We start from the raw sequence: 24,975 nt of genomic DNA, 5'->3' as shown, positions 1-24,975 counted from the left end.
CGCTGCAAAAAATTCTAAAAATATCACACCATGTAATACTGCGTTTTTTTAGTAAAAAAAAGGGGGCAAAAGGCTTGCCGCACTCGTTAACTTAGGGGGGGGGGGGGTGTTTATGATACATAACAACGACTTCATGGCATCTATAACATTGACCCGTTCCTCCCGCATCCATTCATGTAAAAGGGGGCCAGTCCGTGGACACGGATGTGGGAGTCGACCATCGCTATCCACATGCAATTCAAACAGAGTTTCAACAGACTGGATAAAATTCATGCAAACCAGCTGATTTTACCAAACCTATCCTACGCGGCGGCCGTCGTCCACTTCCTTTGTATTACGCATCGACGAGTGCGTCCTCCATCTGTTGCCTCCATGAGCGGCCGTAGGGTTCAAGACCCGTGAAGTGAAGGTGCGGTCTCCGGCGAGGAAGAGTAGAGCATCGAAGGCGGACCGGCCCACTTGGGGAACAATGCCCTGCCGCCCCCCATGCCCTACTCATTCTCAGAGGAGTCTGCGCCCTTTCCGTCCCAGTGGTCGTGAGATCCACGATGGAAATGGAGGGGCAGGCGCTCTCGCCGTCCCACCGGCGCGCCTGAAAAGTTCGTTGGCAGCGTTCTGGTCCGCGATCGCCTGCGCAGCCAGCGCGCCTCCGCGTCTACATCCGGCTGCGCCGCTTGTGGGGCGAGAGCGACAGCATGAGCGCGGGTGGCCTCGTCGAGCGCTTTCTGCTGAGCGACAAAGTTGGGGTTCGCCGCGGTCACGGCTTCCTTGCTAGTGCGCTCTCCGTAGATTTGGTCCTCCGCCAGTCGGAACAGGTTGTACTGTTGGTCATCATGAGCCCGCCGGAACGCCGACATATATAGGAGCCACCGCAGGCTGCTCCTCCGTAATGGTCGAGGTGTAGTGTGCTTGCGCCTGCTCCACGGTGATGCCGGCATCCACAGGCACGTGTTTTGGCGCGGTGTCTCAGAGCCCGTGTCCATCGTAGGGTCATCATTGTCGGAGACCTCGAGCGAGCTAGCCAGCATGCCGGCCTCGATCTTCCTAGCACGGCGGCTCTGCCAAGCGGCCACAAGGGCAACAACCTCGTGCTTCTGCTCTGTCGGCAGACTCTTTCCAAAGCTTTCCCGCTCACGGTCATGGCGGATGTAGTGCAAGAGAGGACAATGTGGAGCGGATGTGTTGTGAGCCGGGTGTGGCCACCCTTAAATAGCGGTTTTCGGTGAGGCAAAGCGTCTGGGTCCGTCAATGCGCGTGTGTCGGAGTTGGTTGCTCGGTCGACGAGCATGTTTAATGGCGGCAGACGGAGGGACGTGCATTGAGCGGGTGTAGTAGATATTTGTCTCGTCTTCTCCAGTAAACGTCTCTCCAACATTGAACAGGCGTGGAGACGGGGGACGCGGTGCGGGCTGCGCCCTCAGCCGACGAGTCGCTTCAATGCCGGCGTGAGTGAGCGGTCACGTCCGTTCTGGACCGACGTCAATGTGGAGCGGCCGCTCTAGAGCGACGTGAATGCAGGCATCTGGCTTCGGACGGGAAAGCTCGCGGGCGCGGGAGGTTTTTTTGGTGTGCCAAGTTAGTCAGGAGCGAGCGTGGTAGCGGTCCGGACACCCGCAAAGCCCTCCCCCTCCTCTAGTGTGTCTCTAGTTTGCGGGAAAAAACACGTCCGGAGCGGGCGTGACAGCGATCCGGACGCCCGCAAACCCCCCTCCCCCCTCCAGTGTGTCAAAAGCACGTTCGGAGCGGCCTGCGCATCGATGCAGGATCGTGTTAGATGGCAAAACACATCTGGACCGCATGGTCCAAACTGTTGCGGGCGGTTTGAGGGTTGGCGTTGGAGATGTCTCACAACATAGCCCGTCAGGAAAGAAGTGGATTGCTCTCTCGGCATGATGATGCTCAAGTGCCTAGCCCCCTCGGTGACCCAAAGTTTGGCCTCGCCCTGAATAAGCTTGAGTAGACAGCAGGGCGGCATTGATTTCTTCCTAAAATCTCTAGCGTTTCTCTCATTCCAGATAACCCAACACACAAGTATTGTGATGAAAGCTATGACCTTCCAGTTTGCAGTATTGGGTTTCGACTTGTTAATCCACCGACTCTATTTTTGACATTGCCCTCCGTCATCATCAGTTTATCTCTAGAGCCCCTAAACCCAACCATTTGTTGACCATTCGCCAAATGTGCAACGTGAACCAACATTTAAAGAAGAGATGGGAGGATGCAATCATAATGTCAAAAATCCTTCCATCTCTTCCCATCCTCTCATCTCTTCTTGGGAGGGGGTATATGATTAGCATGGAGTGTTTGATGCCATATGAAAAACAACAAAATCCTAAAAACAGATTTGATTGAATGATAGACTTCCAATGAAATGTAATACATATGGCTTCATCCTGTAGGATGAATCAAACAATCAACTTAGGGAAAATTTCTAATTATTCTAGTCTACAAAAATCCTATAGACTTCCTCTAAACCAAAGGAGCCCTGAACGGGTAGCAAAGGTAGTAGCAGGCGACTGTTTAAATTGACCTTGGTCGGTTGGTACTAATGATGCAGGCCATTGTTGTACCGCCCAATGATAAAGCCTTTTTCTTCATAGTCAATCAGCTTTACAGTAGGAGTAAATCAAGAAAATAAATATATGCAACGGAATCCAGTGTACTACGCATCGAGAGGCTACAGCGAGTGTGAGTACTAGCGGTTCTCAAAAGCTACACGTCTCATAAAAACTCACAGTCCTGACAAAGCAAATGCCGCCCCACACGCACTGTTGCGCTCCTACCAAAGTCCTTCGGCGTTTATCACTTTGAGGATCTCGTGTCAGCTTTCGCGCGCTGACGCATCCAAGATTTCGCTGGGTTGAAATACAGACGCGGTTTCTTCAGTGTATGTAACCAATGCCATGGCTATAGTAGTGAAATACAGATGGCAATGGCAGTGAAGAAAGCTATAGTAGTGATGCGTATCTCAAAGAATATATGTTTAGATTAAAGAGGAATCACGCCGACCCTGAAATCTTAGTGCCACAAACACAAGGCACGTGATCAATCAGTCCACAGTCTCAAACAAAGCCACTGACCAAATCCAACAAAATCCGCAGCAGAGGGTGACAAAAACACCACAGCTTTCACCCTGGGGAGCGCACGCCGTTGCTAAACTATAACTCTAAACCCAGCAGCAGCAGCAGCATCACCTTGTCCTAAAGCTAATCAAAGAATCTTTGCCTGCGAGACGCAGGCAGAAAAGAATGAGAGGCGGTGAAAATCTCAGACTCAGAAACGAGCAACAAGAAAGGGCTTTTGATCCCGACAAGCGGGTGCAGAAAGCAAAACCTGAGAATGAGAAAAGCGCCGCGCTTTTCTTTCTTTGTTTGTTTATTTGCCGTAGCGGGCAACAGGGTAATTTTCTTGTCTATATAATTCTCGCCCTCCTCCTCCCTGCGGCTGCCACACAGGCAGGCAGCCGAGCCGAGCGAGCAATAATTCGCACCGGCACACAGGAGCGGCAGTAATGGCCGCGTGGTGCCGGTGCCAGTAGCAGGCAGGCAGGCAGGGGAGTAGCGCCACTGCACTGGGCACTGCTGACGCTTCGAGCCCACGCCCTTCCCTCCACCCTTGCCCCTCCCTCCCGAAACTCCCTCCCTCCCTTGGCCTCCTCAGGCCTCCCAATCTCGCAGAGCGGCGGCCGTCATTGGCCGGCGGCGGTGCGCGGCCCCGGTTGTTTCCTCCGGCGTCAGGTGCCCGTGATCTGGTAACTCACTTTCCGCCGCGGTTTTGTTTTCTCTTGTCCCTTATGTGAGATTGCGCAGTTTGCGGCTTTGCGCTCGTGCTGACGGAAGAAAATTCTGCGACTGGAGGTTGTTGCAGAGGCGGCGAGGTGAGGTGACGCGGCGGCGCGATGAGGTGGCTCAAGTCGTTGGTTGGGCTGAGGAAGGTGGAGAGGCAGCAGCAGCGCCGCAAGGAGGATGGCGACGCCGGCCCAACAGTACGCGCCACTACTTCTACCTACATGCGATTCCGCCTCTCGTTTGGCTCTCACCTCTGGGTTCCTTAATTCCTCTGGGATACCTACTTATTCTGCTTGGATGTGGAGTGGAAGGATCGTAACAATATTTTGCCCAGTGCTTTTTTATCATACAGTAGGAATTCATTCTTATCATACACTAAATCTAATCTAGGGTATCAGTTGGTACTTCTGTATGCATTGCTTTTGCAAGTTGTAGTTGTTGGCTTGTTGCAGATCTGGGTTATATTATTTGAGTCATCCTTTGGCTCTGCACCACTGACAAGATTGAATTTTGAGGACTGAAGTTAGCCCCCCCCCCCCCCCCCCCCCCCCCCCCCCCCCCCCCCCCCCAAACAAAAACTCAACTGATCCTTTTCGAAAAAAAGCACAATAACTATAAATCTACCGTCCCTGATGATAAACACATGAGGAGACCATGTTTCTTCTTCCCATTTTTTTTTTGGAATAGAGTGCTGCCACATGTTCCTTTGATGATGTGCTTCCTTGTTTGCTTACACATTGTGAACTGGGGAAATTGCAGAAAACAGATGCCGTCGATCAGTTCCACTTCCAGGATCAGCACTCCCAGGATCACGCTAGCCTTGTCGGACCAGAAGAGTTCCCTGATGAAAATGGTCCGTCAGAAGATGAGTGCGATACACCTTCATGCTCAGGACCTGGTTTCAGTATGCTTAGTGTGCCACTGCCTCAAACAGAAGAGGAGCTCAAAGAGATCTGGGCTGCCACAATTATTCAGACTGCATATAGAGCCCTACTGGTATTCACCTTTTTCTCTGTCGATTAGCAGTTAACTTCTTGCTTGCTCTGTACAGTGGGAATAATTACACATGTTTCCTAACTTGTATATTGATAAGATGCAAGGGGTCTGAAAATTTCAGTGGTTACTTTTTTTGTAGAGAAATTGGATCATGTGCTACGTTTTAATTAGTCTTGCTTGATTGCCGATGTGCGGTTTACTAGTAAATTACTAAAGCTCCAGTCTCCAAAATATGGAGCTCCTTTGTCCAAGCAAATCTGCACCTGCATGGCTGCATTTGCATGCATAGGGTGTTGAAATATATTGCCCACCTCCCTCCATCAGTTCGGACTTTTGGATGAGTTGGCTGGAGCATGAATTCAATATGGTATCCGAGCCAAGAGGTCTTGAGGTTTTAATTAGTCTTAAGGACTAATATAGCCTAGACGTGAGGGGGAGTGTTGAAATATATTGCCCACCTCCCTCCATCAATTCGGACTTTTGGATGAGTTGGCTGGAGCATGAATTCAATATAGGGCAATATTAGGAGGCTTGCTATCCATTGTATATTTAAAACAGGACTTTGTGCAGTCAGTAGGGTGTGCTGCACTTGTCTTACCTCACAAATTTCACTTGGTTTTGAATTCCAACAACTATAACATACAGAGTGATTAGCATTATGTGATGACTATGCAGTTTCAGTAGAAGTAAGAAAAGCTACAGCTCGATCATCCTGATACTGCAATACATGGTAGAAGTAAAATCTATAATTCGTGGAAATGTTATGTATAGGTCTATGTTCATCACCATCAGTACTGTGCAACAATGTTTGATGGACTGTATGTTCATACGGCTGGTTGTCGAAGTATTAGTGCAAAGCATTGTATCGTACCAACAAGTTTCTCTCGGAAACAAAGAAATGTTAGAATGGAATCGAGGAATCTGCCAAGATTGCTCTAAATGTCTATTTTCTTATAAGGTACTAGTACTACACTAAGTTTAGCTTCATTCCTCTTCAGGCTAGGAGAGCCCGCCGAGCTTTAAAAGGACTGGTTAGGCTTCAAGCCCTTGTAAGGGGTCATATAGTGAGAAAGCAAGCTGCTATAACACTTCGGTGTATGCAAGCTTTGGTCAGGGTACAAGCCCGTGTTAGAGCAAGGCGGGTTCGTGTGGCCTTGGAAAATCAGATGGATGAGCAACAAAATAATGTAGAAGAGCAAACGGACGAGGCACATGTTCGAGAAGTTGAGGTAAGGCACACACCATTTTGCAAAAATTGTGGTTATAATTTGTAAGACATCCTGTTATATTATTATTTTTGTTATGCTGCTTGCCTTATTTGTTGACATCCTTTCATAAGGTTCCTGTTAGAGTTACATTTTTTATCAGGAAATAAATGGTAGTGCAGTGCAGTTATTTGGCCTGAGTTGTTAACTTCCATTACCACCTTACTTAAAATGCAGGATGGGTGGTGCGATAGTATAGGGTCTGTGGAAGACATCCAAGCAAAATTGTTGAAGAGGCAGGAAGCAGCAGCCAAGCGTGAGAGAGCCATGGCCTATGCCCTTTCTCACCAGGTAACTTTATCATACGTTTTACCCGAGGACATTACTCAATGGTGGTAACAACACGATGCTTGAACCGTGGATTAGTGAATGCTATATAGTGGAACAAACATATTGCCCTGAACCTAAGTATAGCTTCTGGATGTCTAAGGTCATTTGGGAAGCCTCATGCTCGCTGTTTTTGTATGATTGGCTGCACCGCACTCTACTATGTTTGCTGTTGCTGCACTCCAACTTCCAAGTGTTGCTTTCATGAATAACATCGAAGTTAACCTTCCCTCCAAGCTAGCTACATAATTTTGTTCTTCATGTTTTCCTTGCTATTCTGCTATTGATTAGCCTTTATCTGTAATTGTACTGCATAGCTAATATGAGGCCACTACTTGAAAAGAAAAAGGGAAAGCGTCAGTGCTTCCTTTAGTGTTCCATCTGAAGTTCCTTCTCTCCTTTTTCTTAAAAAAATCTTAAGTTTCTTCTCTCCTTTTGCAGTGGCAAGCAGGTTCAAGGCAACAGGCAGCCATTACAGCTTCTGAACTAGACAGGAACAGCTGGAGCTGGAATTGGCTGGAGAGATGGATGGCCGTCCGCCCGTGGGAGAGTCGGTTCCTTGGCATGTACGCAGCAGATGGAATTGCCATTGATACCGGAGCGCACCATGCTGAGGGAAATGCAACCAAGGCTCCATACAGGAAACCTGTGAAAAAGCAGGTTTCAGCTCTTCATTCAAGTGTGTTGATCCAGAAGGCCCGCCCCTCGAACTCAGAGGGTGGTGGCTCCTTGTCGAACCCGTCTGCCGGTTCGGCGTCAGCTAAACCGAAACGGAAGCTGCCACCAAAGGAAGGTTCTGATGAAGTCTCGTCTCGTCTTTCGGGACTTGGTGCCCGGAGCAGTAGTAATCCTAAGGAGAGGCCTGGGCAGTTACAACCTCGGGCCAACAAGAGGTTCTCCTTGCCTGGCACTGGTAAGTTCAAACCTTGCATCTGTTACATCTAGTGATGCAAAGATTTCCTGCTGGTTTTCAGTAACTTTTCTTCTTCGGAAAAGGCATCATTTTTTTGATAAATGTCCTTGTCTAGCATAAGTTCTTCTCATGTGCGCGCGCTATAACTACTCATCAGTTCAGAAGTAATCTCCATACTACAAGCTGTTTGTTTCCTTTTTCCCCACAAAAAAACAAAAGCTGTTTGTTTCCTGCTCCAACTTGTGCCTCGGTTTATACGGTTGCTTAAAGCTTCCAGATAGACTCACTTGCTACTGAAAAGATGCAGGCACAGAAGTTGGCAAACGGCAAGTGAATAAACCTGCGGTGAACCGATCCCCCAAGGCTACCGAAGACTCCCCAGCGCTGGAAGGGAAGCATCGCCGTGCCGGTTCCGTTGATCTGCTGCTCAAGAGAGTTGAGCTGCAGGCTTGACAAGCCATCTGAAGCCCCATCTACCGTCGTCAAGGTTCGAAGTCAGCATGCTGCGCTCTGATACATGGGCGGCCTTAGATTCTGGAAGGTCCATTGGAGCAATGTGCATTTATTTCTTAGCCATATTATAGGTATGCAGTCAAAATGCTCATCTCAGGAGATGAGATCTAGCTAGTGCTTGGATATGTATGTGCTGGTCAGCTGGTGCCTCTAGTCCTGGAGGTTACCATAGCTTGTACTGTTGTATTTGTAGCTAAGAGCAAGTATGGGCTCACATTTTCTGGAACTATTTTTTGTACAATAAAAAACAATTCTGAAACTTTATGTTTTTATCAAGGGTAACCCCGTGCTTTTCACTGGTGTGTGCTCTGTAGTCTCTACCTTGCTGAGCTGCTGGGCCATGGTGCCTGAAGTAGTAGTTTTTTTTTTAGAAGAATCTGAAGTAGTAGTTGAGTTGCTTGTTAAATCTCGGGCCTATCAGACCAAATGGGCTTCGGCCCAGCAAGAAAGCCAGCTCATTCTACCTTTTATTCCTTGCCCCGACGCGACGCGTTTCGTTTGGTTCCGTTTGCTTGGCGTGAACCGTAGCGGAACCGTCATCCATCGACGACTTCCGTCGCGCCCGAGGCACCCACAGCGAGGCGCCCGAAACAATTGTCTGTCTCCATGGCGGCAACGACGACGGCGACGTCGAGGCGGGCGCCGGCCGTCCTCCTCCTCCTCCTCCTCGCGGCGGCGTCCGCGGCTTCGGCCAGGGGCGACGGCAACGGCGTGTACGAGCCGTGCGCGGACGCGACGGTGAGCCGCGGCGACGGGTTCACCTTCGGGGTGGCCTTCGCGGGCCGCGACGCCTTCTTCTCCGGCGGCGTGCAGCTCTCGCCCTGCGACAGCCGCCTCAACCTTGCCGGCGCCGGCCCGCAGCTCGCGCTCTTCCGCCCCACCGTCGACGAGATTTCGCTCCTCACCGTCAACGCTTCCGACCCCAAAGCCCTGGTGAGTCGAGTCGTCCTCCGCCGAGCTGCACCTCCTCAAGCCTTTCCTCCGAATTTTGTTGTTCGATCGAAGCTTTTTGCGCGAGGAATATGCTCCGTATGACGAACCCTAATTGATTTCCCATTTGCACCCCAGGGGAACCAATTGTTTGGCACAAAGAATTGTCTTCTAGCTAGCTCCTTTTTTACTTCTTCTATAAATAGTAAATAAATCATAGTGCTTTGCAAGCAAGAATTTGGGATGGCCATCAATCATGCGGTACGCCCTCCTTGCCTTTTGTCAATTAGTGTGTGAGGGATGAAGAAATTCAAATCGTTGGGGACACCTCACAAATCCATTGATGATCGCCTCTTGATTGGGGAGGTTTAAGCCAAACAAACGGAGAGCTGGAGACTGCCCCACAGGCAACACGTCCAGACAACCGACAGCTACGTTTTTGGGCTCATTGGAGGAGGGTAGATCCGTTAATGGCGCTCTCAACATGCCTCCGTGTTCTCTGTGGCCCAACCTAAGTGCTAGGTTGGAGTATTACTTGGTCGGTGCAATCTCGTCTGAGGATTTATTGAATGTGCTGTCCCCTCACTCTGGGGAAATTTCCCCTTCAACTAATTGATTGGGCTCAGCCGTTTGTTTTTAAGATAGTATCATGATGACCGATTATTATGATGAGGACGCTCATTTATTTCTCATCTAGTACCTGATTCATTGACTGGCATTCTGTTTTTTCTTGCAAATATGGGTTAATAAGACTGCTGCATAAGAACGATTTCAGTAATACTGAAAACTTCAGCACACTGTAATTTTTTCCGAGACAACCTGGAGTAGATACGGCCTGCTGAGAAGAACTGCACAATAGCTTGCATCGTTCTATCATGATACAATTGTTACTTTCTTGTAGTAGATAAGATAGGTGTACTCATCAAATGTCTTGTTGGACAGTGTTCTGACATAAAAGATGATGGGTTCATCATTAGTCCTAACATGCCGTTCTTTCGCTCTGTTCCAGACATCTGCTGGTGGGTACATGGTGGCCTTTGCCGGGAGGAAATTCGCGGCAAGGTCGCCGCCCGTGTTCGTCGGCAACAGCTCGTACACAGTCACCGGCTTCACCCTGGTGCGCCCATAAACCCATAGGCTGGAGGATACTACTCTAGATCTTACGCCCACAAAGCTCATCACTGTCTCCCTCTGTCTCCCAGGTGTTCGAGTTCCACAAGGGCACGCTCCAGAACCTCTTCTGGAAGGCGGACGGCTGCTCGTCGTGCTCCGGGCAAGCCAACTTTGGGTGCGTCGAAAACAGCTGCGCGATCAAGACGTCGAGCTGCAAGGGCAGCGGCGGCGGGCAGGTGGACTGCAGCCCCGGGATCCAGCTCGCCTTCTCCGGCACCGACAAGCACGAGGCAGTGCTCAACTCGTGGTACGAGGTGTCCAAGCTGAAGCAGTACTCCCTCTTCGGGCTCTTCTCCAACCTCAAGGACTCACTTGCGGGGCAGTTCAGCAACTTCTTCTAGCATGTCGTGCGTGCTCGGTCACGGTCAGTCCCCCCGGCCGTCTTCCTCCTCCTCGTGCAGCTTCATATTGCGTCGTCGCCCGTGTACTGTTTGTTGTCCCGTGCCGTGTAACGTTTGTGACCAACTGCTTTGTGTATCGATTATCAGCTGCTATGTACACTCGTTAACTGTTAGGTATAGAGACAATGTAAGCTACGTACGAAACTAGTGTATTTTTGTAATGTATAATGGAATTTGTGTAGTTTTGTGGTGGTATGGACGAGAAAGTAGTTTGAAACTAGCGCATTGTTTGACTGTTTATGCAACTATTGGAGAAAAGTTTTGATGTCGGATGAGCTAAAATTTGTTACTTTCGGCTGTTGTACATGTATAAAAGCTTCGTGACTGCCTTGCGCGAGTTGGGAGTGTTTTGGGGAGGGTGGAGGCCGCTCTCGCCAAACTAGAGGTGGTGTTGGATGTGTCTTCGCTGCCTGAGCTTCAGATTAGGGTTGTGCTTGATTTGTCCCTGTTGCCCGAGATCCAGGTTGGTTATGTCGATGAGGAAGCATGCATGTATGGAGATCTCTCCCCTTGTGATACATCGTGTCGATTGCCGTTGCCTGTCGTGTCGATTGCTTCTGAGAGTGAAGCTGTTGTCGAGGTCATGGCTTTGGTGCTGCAGATTATGCCTGAGCTGCAAAAGATTTGTGGGGAGCCTACTTGGCCTATTTCGATGGTGCTTCCTAAGGAGATGGAGTCACTTGTAAGGTATTTGGTGATGCCCACTTCGACTTCACCATCGTCGTTGGAGCCCATTCAGCTGCTCGACTTTGTGGACCGTGGATGTTTGGATGCTGCTACTGCTCTCTCACCTGAGGCCGTTGGCCAGGTGGCGTTTGCGGGTGCCGACGATGATGAGGTAGGTGCTTTGGCATCTAATTCGGATGCGCCAAAACCCATCCGGCCGCCCATTTTTGACCGTGATGCTATGTTGGCACGTATTGACGAGGTGGTCTTTGTGAAAAAGCTTGGCCGCTTGCTCCCCTCCTTGGATGCAGCTTGTCCTGGGTCTGGCAAGGCGATTGCTTGCCTCCTAGCGGTGGAGGGTTCTACGTGCAAAATAAAGAAGGTGAAGAAGGCTCTCAGGGCCATAGGCAAGAAGAGTGGCGCCATTGGTAAGGCGTCAGCGGTTGCTTAATGGAGGATGCTCAGTCCTGCCGTCCTCCATCGCCGTCTGGCTCATCTCCGAGGATTTCGTGGCGCCTGATGTATTCAACCGTGGCTTCGTTGAGGGTATGTGGTTGTTACATGTTATGTATGTTTGTCGGGTTGACTATGGGGTCATGGAGTTTGTTTCTTAGCGAATAGTCCGCATGTGGTCTATATGTATCGGTTTTTCGTTAATTAACTGGGCAATTCTCTTCTTCTTAATTAATCGACGAGGCAAATCTTTTGCCTCCATTTCAAAATAAATAAATAAAAGGAGAGCATTTGTTTGTGGCGCGCGTCCTTGTGATCCGAGCAGCGCCGTCACGTACGGTGGCCTGAGTCGAGAATGACGAGCGCTTGCAGCTTGCTCTCTTCATAGAAGCGACCTGAGATCAGATCTGACCCACCCACATTGCTCCCGTGGGCGACAGGGAGGGCGCTCCTGCAGCCGACGACAGCACCCTCCTCCCTCGCCGCCGTCAGAGGACGAGGTCGGTGACGGCAGGGCATTTCGCCTTCTCGCGCTGGGACTCCGCCATGGGACGGAGCGGCTGGGCGGGGCACCGTGATGACGAGGGTCGTGGTGGTGCGGCGGCGGATCCTCACGGCGGCTTTGAGGTGGCAGATCGTGCAGGCGAGGGGGTGGCGGTGGATCGGGATCCGCCCAGATCTGAAGTCAGTCTTCAGCCGGCGGCGCCGGCTGTAGGCATCGTGGGACGGTGTGCCCGCCGTGGCGGCGATGGCGTCGGCATGGTGGAGGCAGCGAAATGGTGGCAGTCCTAGTTCTCTTATCGCATCACTGCAACGATCTGCATGATTGGTTCTCCTCGATCTGGCTGTCGACGTGTTCCGAAGGTCTGTTGTTTGTTGACACCATGGGGCATGTCGGTATCGATTTCCATGGCATAAGCAGCGGTGGAGAAAGTCATGGTGGCTGAGATCGGAGGATCGATAAGGCGGAGGGGGCCTTGAAGGTGATGGAGTCAGCTAGGTGTTTGATAATTTTCAGAAGCAGCAGTGGCTAGTGGGGGTGGCACCATTAGAGGATTTCATTTTTTGTGCCGCTGCTTAGGTATCGAGTCGTGACTTTCAGGGTCAAAACCTAAGGTCTGATCTTCATTGGTTGTGCCTGGCAAATTCCTTGCTGAAGATATTGTTTTGAAAGCTCGGACTTTCTCCAGGGCGAAAACCTAAGATCTTGAATCGGGCGCGACGGCGCTTGTGCACTGTTTTCTTCTTAAAGACGTCGTTTTTGGAGCCTTTTATGTTTTTTGGGCGTTGTCTTTGGTGGTTGTTTATGTGCTGCTGCTGAGAGCAGTCGATCACTGTGGTGGCGCCTTTGTTTTTTTCCTTTCTTTTTTTTTATTTTCTTTTCGGGCTGTGACATCCCTGGATGTCTTTGTGACATTTTGGTGGTGCAGAGCCTGAGTGCAGTTGATATCTTTACGATATTAATATACTTCATCCATTCATAAATATAAGCCTTTGTAAGGATTTCATTATGGATCACATATGTATATAGATGCATTTTAGAGTATAACTCACTCATTTTGCTTCGTGTGTAGTTCATAGTGAAATCTTTATAAAAACAACTTATAGTACTAGTTGGGAACCGGAAGGAGTGTTTTATTTTTTTCAAAAAAGAGGCTTGCTCTGTTGCTCAGTGCTCACGAAACAGAACATACGGTTGGCCGGGGCCGGCCAGTGGCGCGAGGGACCGAACCAGCGAACGAACGTACCTAATTACATACTGTATCCCGGCAAGTAAGCGTTTTCTCCTCTTCTTGTACGCTTGACGCAGCGCTTTCGTGCGATCAGCAGACCGAGCACCTCCATGCAAAAAAGAACGAAAAGAAAAGAAAGAAAAACAGACCGAGCACCGAGCACATGTGGAGTATGCATGTCGCTAACTTTCCATTTCATTTCTTATAATGCGTGACTCAGCCCATTTGGACGAGAGAGAGACAAGAAAAGTGTTATGGTCAAGCTGGACACGTGCTCCTCTGCTTGCTCCGACGATTGATCGGGTCAAACACGACCAACCGTATGGCTACGACGGATGGTGTTGATGATTGTCTTCAGGAGACGGCCACGGAATTCACCGCCGCCCAATCCAGTCAAATCCAATCCGAGCAGTTCACGTAGAATTTGCCGCCACATCCTGCGATTTTTTACTGATACTGGAGCACTTAATTTTACCCGCGGCGAGCTGGTTTGTCCGGCGCGGTGCGCTGCGGAAATGGAATCCGTTGCACATGCCTGCCTGGTGAACTTTGTACAGCCAGCTAAGCTGCGCGCCGCACTGACGCGGTTTAGGTTCGAGATTTCCAGTTTCCATACAGGGATAACCGACGCACGCCACCGCGTGATCCAAGGACCGAACCTGGACGCCAAGCCATCGGATCGGATCGGATCGGATCGGATCGGATCGGGTGTATTACTATTGGATCCACTTGCCGCAGGGAGAAGGGTCTGGGTCGCCGTCCCCTTCCTCCCACCTTCCCCGAGCCTCGCACGGGACGAGACGGCAGACCCCTTCAACCCCCAACCCCGCGTCCCCGCCCCGATCAATACCGGTTAAGTAACTAACCCCTTCTTCCTCCCTTGTCCACTCCGCTTCTCCCCATCCAAGAAACCGCGCCAGGACTTCCACCCATCCAGGAGAATCAAGAAGCCGGCGTACAGACCGATCGACCCATCGACCCTTGCCTGAGCCGCCGGCAGCAGGAGCCATGAACAACCTCTTCTCCAGCTCGTGGAAGCGCGCGGGCGCGGGGGGCGACGGCGGGGACCTCGAGTCCGGCGGCGGCGGCGGCGGCGGCGTGGAGATGACGGCGCCGCCGGGCGCCGCGGCGGGGGCGAGCCTGGACCGCTTCTTCGAGGACGTGGAGTCCATCAAGGACGACCTGCGGGAGCTGGAGCGGATCCAGCGCTCCCTCCACGACGGCAACGAGTCGGGCAAGTCGCTCCACGACGCCTCCGCCGTGCGCGCGCTCCGCTCCCGCATGGACGCCGACGTCGCCGCCGCCATCAAGAAGGCCAAGGTCGTCAAGCTCCGCCTCGAGTCGCTCGACCGGGCCAACGCCGCCAACCGCTCCGTGGCCGGGTGCGGGCCGGGCTCCTCCACGGACCGCACCCGCACCTCCGTCGTGGCCGGCCTGCGCAAGAAACTGCGGGACGCCATGGAGTCCTTCTCCTCCCTCCGCTCCCGCATCACCTCCGAGTACCGGGACACGGTGGCGCGGCGCTACTTCACGGTGACGGGGTCGCAGCCCGACGAGGCGACGCTGGACACGCTGGCGGAGACGGGCGAGGGGGAGCGGTTCCTGCAGCGGGCCATCGCGGAGCAGCAGGGCCGCGGGGAGGTGCTGGGCGTGGTGGCGGAGATCCAGGAGCGGCACGGCGCCGTGGCGGACCTGGAGCGGAGCCTGCTGGAGCTGCAGCAGGTGTTCAACGACATGGCCGTCCTGGTGGCGGCGCAGGGGGAGCAGCTGGACGACATCGAGGGCCACGTCGGGCGGGCGCGCTCGTTCGTCGACCGCGGGCGCGAGCAGCTCCAGGTCGCCCGCAAGCACCAGAAGAGCTCCCGCAAGTGGACCTGCATCGGCATCGGCATCCTGCTCGTCGTCATCCTCATCATCGTCATCCCCATCGTGCTCAAGAACACCAACAAGAGCAACAACAACAACGGCCAGCAGTAGGATCTGCTCGTGATGATGATCCTGACTTGCTTGCTTGCTGGGTGTTGTTGATCGTTTTTTGTGGAATTTTTTGCGATTGTAATTACTCCATCCATGTGGTTCGTTGAGCCACTCGATTATATTATATGACTATATACTTTTCGGCGATTTAGTGGTAATTATTATGCAGTTGATTAAGTTTGGGTTGGAGTGTGGAGCCAAGCTTGTGTGACAGGTGAGCCAACTTTGACTTGGTCGGAGTCCATGTGCCGGCGCGGCTGACCGGCGACGCAATCAAGAGAGAAGAAGAGAAGATTCAGGCTCCAGATGCGAGGCACCGCTCGTTGGTTGGAGTAATCTACGGAAGGTCGTCCAAATCTCGAGCTGCCTGCGTGCTCGTCAACCATAGACATGGTGGTGCTAGTAGGAAAATTTCGTTGCTTGCAAGCTTCTCGAAAGGCAGACCTTCCGTGTCATTTCGAGGCAGGCTGGACTCCGACAAGATTGTGATGCAGTAATATAATTCTGCTCATTGGAATCAAGATTAGCTGAACCACCTCCCACTGGAATTGCACCACAAGTCCGGTACATGGCGCAGTCCGTTCTAAAGAAGGGAACACATAAGGCCCCGCTTGGATTACCGTTTTCGCTCGTATTCGGCTGTATCGGTCGTCTTGTTTCTAGGCGAAAAATCACCATTGACCGGCAATTTACGCTTGTTTTTTTCAAAAGGGAAGCCCCGGCCTTTGCATCAGAACGATGCATACGGCCATATTTATTAATAAGCAAATAAGTTCAACACAAGTCATCATGTCTCAAAACAAAAGAACGAAAAATGCTCACAAAGAGCACAAAAAGAAAGGTAAAGCCACAACCGCCTGGCATAAGAAAGACAGAAAAACTAATTGCCTATCCTATTACATAACCGTCATCCAAACCGGTTGAAAATAGCCCGAGCTACCATCTCCCATTGGACAGATCCAGTAACCATACGCTCCCTGACCTCCGTCGGAGTGAGTAGCGACCACATACGGATCAACGCAGTGGCTCGGAAAATAACCTGCAAAAAAATGAATGTTTGTTGTTCTGTTAAAATCCAAATCATTTCAGCAGTTCCAGACTGCCCATAATAAAGCGCATACTCCTACACGAATGTGTCCCACTATTTCGGAATCTATCCCGTCAAGCCACGTCCCAAATAACGTGCTGATAGTATTCGACGGAGTAATATTAAAGGCAATGTGAACCGTTCGCCATAATTTTTTTGCCAAAGGGCAGTCAAGAAAGAGGTGTTTGATGGATTCATCCGATCACAAAAACTACATCTTGCAGATCCTGTCCAGTTGCGTTTTGCCAAGTTGTCCTTTGTTAAAATGACTTGTTTATGTACAAACCACATAAACACTTTAATTTTCAAAGGTACTTTGACTTTCTAAACATGTTTCGAACTAGGAATATAGTCAGAGTTGATAACATCCAGATACATGGATTTAACCGTAAACTCTCCATTCCTAGTTAGCTTCTAGCACAACTGATCGGGCCGTTGAGAAATCTGAACATCCATCAGTCTTCTCACGAGATGGAGCCAGGCTTCCCAATGGTTTCCGGCTAGCGTCCTCCTGAAGTGAATATTGAGAGGAGTGGACTGAAGTACTGTTGCAACGTAAGCATCTCTTCGTTGAACAATGCTATAAAGTGAAGGATATTGAAGCGCGAGGGGAGTTTCCCCTAGCCATGTATCCTCCCAGAATCTCGTAGTGGTACCGTTTCCAACTATAAACTTTTTTGTCGGATCACGGGTTCCGGCAAAACCCTCAAGGTTCGAACACTGGGGTGCGCACGAAGATCTCCCCCAACCGATCCACGTCCTAGCTTCGCTAAGATCTCAAGGGCTAACTCGACGAACTCGCAACACAAGGGACACAAGATTTATACTGGTTCGGGCCACCGTTGTGGTGTAATACCCTACTCCAGTGTGGTGGTGGTGGATTGCCTCTTGGGCTGAGGATGAACAGTACAAGGGGAAGAACAGCCTCCTGAGGCGAGGTGTTCTTGTGCTTGGGAACTTGTGTGGTTGAGGATGATCTGAGTGATCCGTCCCCGTCTATGGTGGTGGCTAGTCCTATTTATAGAGGCCCTGGTCCTCTCCCCAAATATTGAGCAGGAAGGGAGCCAACAACGGCCAATTTAAAAGGGGACAACTAGTACAGCTTATCCTGAAAAAAGCAGTCTTCGCCTGCAAAAGGCTCTGGTGGTGACGCCGCCTTGGGCTCCATGGTGACCTCCGTCTTGCCGTCCTGCTAGTCTTAGTCTCGTTGCACTGATATGGAAACCTTTGCTTGACGCCTCGGTAGTCCGCGCCTGCGCTTGCCTCCTTAGCACCAAAGAGGAAACAAGTACACTGTGCGCACTGACGCCCGCCTAGTCTCGATCGTCATGGCTCACGTCACGAGAACCTCGCGAGGTTTGCCTTGCCTTGATCTCTCCGCCCCTCACGAGCCAACCTGGTGAGGCCGCTCCCGAAGGGGTCTTGCGCCGCCCGCCTCGCGAGGCTTGGCCCCTCGCGAGGGTCTTGAGTGCTTGTTGGTGAAGATGGGCCGTACGGGCCCGCTCGCAGAGCCATGCCATGGGCCGCAGGCAGGCAAGTCTGGGGACCCCCGTTCTCATAACGCCGACAGTAGCCCCCGGGCCCAAGGCGCGCTCGGGCTTGGCTTCGAGGCGAAGCCAAAGGTCAAGTGCGGAGCGCCGCGGGCCCCAATAGCCTGCGGCCTTGGTCGACGAGTGGCGGTTGATTGGACGTGGTCGTCTCCGCTTCCCCACGCTGCCTCGGCAACTACCCGACTTGATAAGTCCCTGCGACATGCAAGGAAAAACCATCATTACCTGTGATCGTGGGGGCGCTGGTTGGCCTTCTCCTGCTATAAATGGGGAGGGGGGCAGAGCCCCCGTCGCCCATCTCCTCCCCTCCGCTTGCTTCTTTCCCCTTGCTCCATTGCTAGCAGCGACGCCAATGGCGCCGTCGAAGAGGTTCTCTGCCGCGAAGAAGGGAAAGGCCCCTCGCGAGGGGCCCGGCTCTCCGGCGCCCAAGCGTGGACACGGCCGTCCCCGCAAGCACACTGCGACCCCCGCCGCGGCCCCCCGTTCCCGGGGTGGCGCCGCTGCGCGTGGCAGGGGTCGCTCCGGTCGCGGCAGCCCTGTCGATGAAGGGAGACGTGCCGTGGTTGCGCGGCCTCCTCGGCCGCGCTTCCACTCGGCTGTTCGGAGAACCCGGCCGGCAACTGGCTTTAGCTCCCGCGCTTCTTCGTCGACGAGCTGCCAGCCTCTGGTCCAGGCGGGTTCTGGCTGCAGGCGGACGGTTGCTGCAGCAGGGCTTCTTGGGTTGCGGTCGAGGTCTCCGCCGTGGGCAACATAGCTCTGGCCCGCGGTTGGCAGACATTCGCCCGCGCGCGCGGCCTGGGCAGGCGGTGCACCCTCCATTTCAAGTACGACGGTGATGCGACCCTCTATGTGAGGGAGTTTGGGGAAGATGGTCGCCACGCCGGGTGCTGCCCCGAGGTGAACGATGGCGAGGAGGTGCTTGGCCTTGGCGACGGCCGCGACGAGGATGAGGGCGAACCCGCCCTTGGTGCCGACCGCGTCTCGTCCAGCTACGGTGGCTCTTCCCCCGGCGACAGCTCCAGCAGTGGTGGCTACGACCAGCCGCCGCGCCCGCTTCGAAGGCGGTAGCAGATCATTTCGTCGCCGCGCCTCCGTGAAGCACGAGGAGGGGTCTGGCTGAGCTCAGGGCGGCACCAGGAGCCTGCCCCGTGGACCGCTATAGGGGCAGGCGCCGCCTTTATTTTGTTCTTCCTTTCCTTCCTGCATAAAAAAGAAACCAGTATGGACCCCGGAGGGGCGTGTATCGAACTATGATTTCTCAATCATTATGCTATGTTTGTTGTTTCCGTGCTGGGTCGTTATTTTGTGTAGAGGTAACTTAGCTTGGCACGTTTGGGGTAGCCTCCTCTTCACGAGGGATTTGCTTCCGGTTGCCTGTGAAGGCCTTCCTTGACTTGGCGGGTGCTAGGGAACTGCAAAAAACTCGTTAGGAGGCTCGCTAGGAGGCTTATCGTTCACCCGAGCCTTGACCCAGCGCTTCGTATCGCGATACCCGAGGGGCACGGATTAGGAGAGGTGCGCCAGCTTGTGGGCTCGAGCGAGGATGCGTCGCGAAAAAATAGACGAAGGAGAGAGGAAAGGAAAAACACTCGCGAGGGCGACGAAGAGCAGAGGAAAGAAAAAACACTCGCGAGGGCATCTGCCTAGCCCCCTCGTGAGGTATGAGAGAGAGAGAGAACAGGTTAAACTGGAGCCGAGAACAGCGGCAAAAGGCGACGGAACCAAACCAGCAAGGAACACCAGAAGCAAACCTCAATTAAAAGGATGTGAACCAACTACGGAAAGCAAATGAAAAGCCGCGTCCGGCACCTAGTCTAGTCTTCAAGTCTTCTCACCAGCGCGGAGCTAAGTGCTGCCACTAAGACGTGGGTGTTGGAAATATGCCCTAGAGGCAATAATAAAATGGTTATTATTATATTTCCTTGTTCATGATAATTGTCTATTGTTCATGCTATAATTGTGTTATCCGGAAATCGTATTACATGTGTGAATACATAGACCACAACATGTCCCTAGTGAGCCTCTAGTTGACTAGCTCGTTGATCAACAGATAGTCATGGTTTCCTGACTATGGACATTGGATGCCATTGATAACGGGATCACTTCATTAGGAGAATGATGTGATGGACAAGACCCAATCCTAAGCATAGCACAAAGATCGTGTAGTTCGTTTGCTAGAGCTTTTCCAATGTCAAGTATCATTTCCTTAGACCATGAGATCGTGCAACTCCCGGATGCCGTAGGAGTGCTTTGGGTGTACTAAACGTCACAACGTAACTGGGTGACTATAAAGGTGCACTACGGGTATCTCCGAAAGTGTCTGTTGGGTTGGCACGGATCGAGACTGGGATTTGTCACTCCGTATGACGGAGAGGTATCTTTGGGCCCACTTAGTAATGCATCATCATAATGAGCTCAATGTGACCAAGTGTCTGGTCACGGGATCATGCATTACGGTACGAGTAAAGTGACTTGCCGGTAACGAGATTGAACGAGGTATTGGGATACCGACGATCGAATCTCGGGCAAGTAACGTACCGATTGACAAAGGGAATTGTATACGGGATTGATTGTATCCTCGACATCGCGGTTCATCCGATGAGATCATCGTGGAACATGTGGGAGCCAACATGGGTATCCAGATCCCGCTGTTGGTTATTGACCGGAGAGTCGTCTCGGTCATGTCTGCATGTCTCCCGAACCCGTAGGGTCTACACACTTAAGGTTCGGTGACGCTAGGGTTGTAGAGATATTAGTATGCGGAAACCCGAAAGTTGTTCGGAGTCCCGGATGAGATCCCGGACGTCACGAGGAGTTCCGGAATGGTCCGGAGGTGAAGAATTATATATAGGAAGTCCAGTTTCGGCCACCGGGAAAGTTTCGGGGGTTATAGGTATTGTACCGGGACCACCGGAAGGGTCCCGGGGGTCCACCGGGTGGGGCCACCTGTCCCGGAGGGCCCCATGGGCTGAAGTGGGGAGGGGAACCAGCCACTGGTGGGCTGGTGCGCCCCCCTTGGGCCTCCCCTGCGCCTAGGGTTGGAAACCCTGGGGGTGGGGGGGCGCCCCACTTGGCTTGGGGGGCAAGCCACCCCCTTGGCCGCCGCCCCCCCCAGATGGGATCTCCAGGGGGCCGGCGCCTCCCCCAGGACCCCTATATATAGTGGGGGGAGGGAGGGCAGCAGTACCCTAGCCCCTGGCGCCTCCCTCTCCCTCCCGTGACACCTCTCCCTCCCGCTTGCGCTTGGCGAAGCCCTGCCGGGATCCCCGCTACTTCCACCACCACGCCGTCGTGCTGCTGGATCTCCATCAACCTCTCCTTCCCCCTTGCTGGATCAAGAAGGAGGAGACGTCGCTGCTCCGTACGTGTGTTGAACGCGGAGGTGCCGTCCGTTTGGCGCTCGGTCATCGGTGATTTGGATCACGACGTGTACGACTCCATCAACCCCGTTCACTTGAACGCTTCCACTCGTGATCTACAAGGGTATGTAGATGCACTCCTTCCTTCTCGTTGCTAGTAAACTCCATAGATGGATCTTGGTGATGCGTAGAATATTTTAAATTTCTGCTACGATCCCCAACAGTGGCATCATGAGCCAGGCCTATGCGTAGTTTCTATCCACGAGTAGAACACAAAGCAGTTGTGGGCGTAGATGTTGTCAATTTTTCTTGCCACTACTAGTCTTATCTTGTTTCGGCGGTATTGTGGGATGAAGCGGCCCGGACCGACCTTACACGTACGCTTACGTGAGACAGGTTCCACCGACTGACATGCACTAGTTGCATAAGGTGGCTAGCGGGTGTCTGTCTCTCCCACTTTAGTCGGAACGGATTCGATGAAAAGGGTCCTTATGAAGGGTAAATAGAAATTGGCATATCACGTTGTGGTTTTACGTAGGTAAGAAACGTTCTTGCTAGAAACCTATAGAAGCCACGTAAAAACTTGCAGCAACAATTAGAGGACGTCTAACTTGTTTTTGCAGCATGTGCCTTGTGATGTGATATGGCCAGAAGATGTGATGTATGAGATTGATCATGTTCTTGTAATAGGAATCACGACTTGCATGTCGATGAGTATGACAACCGGCAGGAGCCATAGGAGTTGTCTTTATTTTTGTATGACCTGCGTGTCATTGAATAACGCCATGTAAATTACTTTACTTTATTGCTAAACACGTTAGCCATAGAAGTAGAAGTAATCGTTGGCGTGACAACTTCATGAAGACACGATGATGGAGATCATGGTGTCATGCCGGTGACGAAGATGATCATGGCGCCCCGAAGATGGAGATCAAAGGAGCAAAATGATATTGGCCATATCATGTCACTATTTGATTGCATGTGATGTTTATCATGTTTTACATCTTATTTGCTTAGTACGACGGCAGTAAGTAAGATGATCCCTTATAATAATTTCAAGAAAGTGTTCCCCCTAACTGTGCACCGCTGCGAAGGTTCGTTGTTTCGAAGCACCACGTGATGATCGGGTGTGATAGATTCTAACGTTCACATACAACGGGTGTTGACGAGCCTAGCATGTACAGACATGGCCTCGGAACACACGCAATACACTTAGGTTGACTTGACGAGCCTAGCATGTACAGACATGGCCTCGGAACACGGAAGACCGAAAGGTCGAGCATGAGTTGTATAGAAGATACGATCAACATGAAGATGTTCACCGATCTTGACTAGTCCATCTCACGTGATGATCGGACACGGCCTAGTTGACTCGGATCATGTTTCACTTAGATGACTAGAGGGATGTCTATCTGAGTGGGAGTTCATTGAATAATTTGATTAGATGAACTTAATTATCATGAACTTAGTCTAAAATCTTTACAATATGTCTTGTAGATCAAATGGCCCACGTTGCCCTCAACTTCAACACGTTCCTAGAGAAAACCAAGCTGAAAGATGATGGCAGCAACTATACGGACTGGGTCCGGAACCTGAGGATCATCCTCATAGCTGCCAAGAAAGATTATGTCCTAGAAGCACCGCTAGGTGAAGCACCCATCCCAGAGAACCAAGACGTTATGAACGCTTGGCAGTCACGTGCTGATGATTACTCCCTCGTTCAGTGCGGCATGCTTTACAGCTTAGAACCGGGGCTCCAAAAACGTTTTGAGAAACACGGAGCATATGAGATGTTCGAAGAGCTGAAAATGGTTTTCCAAGCTCATGCCCGAGTCGAGAGATAAGAAGTCTCCGACAAGTTCTTCAGTTGTAAAATGGAGGAAAATAGTTCTGTCAGTGAGCACATACTCAAAATGTCTGGGTTACACAACCGCTTGTCTCAGCTGGGAGTTAATCTCCCGGATGACGCGGTCATTGACAGAATCCTTCAGTCGCTTCCACCGAGCTACAAGAGCTTTGTGATGAACTTCAATATGCAGGGGATGGAAAAGACCCTGAGGTATATTCAATGCTGAAATCAGCGGAGGTGGAGATCTAAAAGGAACATCAAGTGTTGATGGTGAATAAAACCACTAAGTTCAAGAAAGGCAAGGGTAAGAAGAACTTCAAGAAGGACGGCAAGGGAGTTGCCGCGCCCGGTAAGCCAGTTGCCGGGAAGAAGTCAAAGAATGGACCCAAGCCTGAGACTGAGTGCTTTTATTGCAAGGGAAGTGGTCACTGGAAGCGGAACTGCCCCAAATACTTAGCGGACAAGAAGGCCGGCAACACCAAAGGTATATGTGATATACATGTAATTGATGTGTACCTTACCAGTACTCGTAGTAGCTCCTGGGTAGTTGATACCGGTGCGGTTGCTCATATTTGTAACTCAAAACAGGAGCTGCGAAATAAGCGGAGACTGGCGAAGGATGAGGTGACGATGCGCGTCGGGAATGGTTCCAAGGTCGATGTGATCGCCGTCGGCACACTGCCTCTACATTTACCTACGGGATTAGTTTTAAACCTCAATAATTGTTATTTAGTGCCAGCTTTGAGCATGAACATTGTATCAGGATCTCGTTTAATTCGAGATGGCTACTCATTTAAATCCGAGAATAATGGTTGTTCTATTTATATGAGAGATATGTTTTATGGTCATGGCCCGCTGGTCAATGGTTTATTCTTAATGAATCTCGAACGTGATGTTACACATATTCATAGTGTGAATACCAAAAGATGTAAAGTTGATAACGATAGTCCCACATACTTGTGGCACTGCCGCCTTGGTCACATTGGTGTCAAACGCATGAAGAAGCTCCATGCAGATGGACTTTTGGAGTCTCTTGATTACGAATCATTTGACACGTGCGAACCATGCCTCATGGGTAAGATGACCAAGACTCCGTTCTCCGGAACAATGGAGCGAGCAACCAACTTATTGGAAATCATACATACTGATGTGTGCGGTCCAATGAGTGTTGAGGCTCGCGGTGGCTATCGTTATGTTCTCACTCTCACTGATGACTTAAGTAGATATGGGTATGTCTACCTAATGAAACACAAGTCTGAAACCTTTGAAAAGTTCAAGGAATTTCAGAGTGAGGTTGAGAATCAACGTGACAGGAAAATAAAGTTTTTACGATCAGATCGTGGGGGAGAATATTTAAGTCACGAATTTGGTACGCACTTAAGGAAATGTGGAATCATTTCACAACTCACGCCGCCTGGAACACCTCAGCGAAATGGTGTGTCCGAACGTCGTAATCGCACTCTATTGGATATGGTGCAATCTATGATGTCTCTTACCGATCTACCGCTCTCATTTTGGGGCTATGCTTTAGAGACTGCCGCATTCACTTTAAATAGGGCTTCGTCGAAATCCGTTGAGACGACACCGTATGAATTATGGTTTGGGAAGAAACCTAAGCTGTCGTTTCTAAAAGTTTGGGGATGCGATGCTTATGTCAAGAAACTTCAACCTGAAAAGCTCGAACCCAAGTCGGAAAAATGCGTCTTCATAGGATACCCTAAGGAAACCATTTTGTATACCTTCTACCTCAGATCCGAAGGCAAAATCTTTGTTGCCAAGAACGGGTCCTTTCTGGAGAAAGAGTTTCTCTCGAAAGAAGTGAGTGGGAGGAAAGTGGAACTTGATGAGGTGATAGTCACCCCTTCCGAACCGGAAAGTAGCGCAGCGCGGGAAGATGTTCCTGTGGTGCCTGCACCAACTGGGGAGGAAGTTAATGATGATGATCATGAAGCTTCGGATCAAGTTACTGCTGAACTTCGTAGGTCCACAAGGACA

General features: G+C 51.2%; 3 protein-coding genes across 4 annotated transcripts; all 3 read left to right on the top strand.

Moving 5' to 3' along the window:
• The first annotated feature begins 3,461 nt into the window (after window positions 1–3,461).
• Window positions 3,462–8,098, top strand: LOC109741661 (protein IQ-DOMAIN 5). 2 transcript variants are annotated; one of them, XM_020300736.4, is made up of 7 exons: window positions 3,462–3,751; window positions 3,858–3,985; window positions 4,548–4,784; window positions 5,783–6,013; window positions 6,227–6,340; window positions 6,818–7,289; window positions 7,597–8,098. In XM_020300736.4, the coding sequence occupies exons 2-7, from the start codon at window positions 3,899–3,901 to the stop codon at window positions 7,740–7,742; spliced, it is 1,287 nt and encodes a 428-aa protein (XP_020156325.3). In that variant the 5' UTR covers window positions 3,462–3,751; window positions 3,858–3,898; the 3' UTR covers window positions 7,743–8,098. The 2 variants fall into 2 exon arrangements, with proteins under 2 accessions (XP_020156325.3, XP_020156324.1); XM_020300735.3 differs by having other exon boundaries at window positions 3,464–3,751; window positions 7,591–8,098.
• A 205-nt stretch (window positions 8,099–8,303) lies between these two features.
• Window positions 8,304–10,501, top strand: LOC141020517 (uncharacterized). The gene is made up of 3 exons (XM_020300737.4): window positions 8,304–8,735; window positions 9,742–9,849; window positions 9,935–10,501. Exons 1-3 carry the CDS (start codon window positions 8,409–8,411, stop codon window positions 10,244–10,246), a joined length of 747 nt encoding a protein of 248 aa, XP_020156326.1. The 5' UTR covers window positions 8,304–8,408; the 3' UTR covers window positions 10,247–10,501.
• Window positions 10,502–13,933: 3,432 nt separating this feature from the next.
• Window positions 13,934–15,282, top strand: LOC109756600 (syntaxin-121). The gene has a single exon (XM_020315448.3). The coding sequence runs from the start codon at window positions 14,167–14,169 to the stop codon at window positions 15,133–15,135; it is 969 nt and encodes a 322-aa protein (XP_020171037.1). The 5' UTR covers window positions 13,934–14,166; the 3' UTR covers window positions 15,136–15,282.
• Window positions 15,283–24,975: the final 9,693 nt, after the last annotated feature.

This window comes from Aegilops tauschii, chromosome 5 (assembly GCF_002575655.3).
Source record: "Aegilops tauschii subsp. strangulata cultivar AL8/78 chromosome 5, Aet v6.0, whole genome shotgun sequence".
NCBI classification, from domain to species: Eukaryota; Viridiplantae; Streptophyta; class Magnoliopsida; order Poales; family Poaceae; genus Aegilops; species Aegilops tauschii.
The sequence above is the reverse complement of the archived record's forward strand: the minus strand, read 5'-3'. Positions and strand labels throughout refer to the sequence as shown.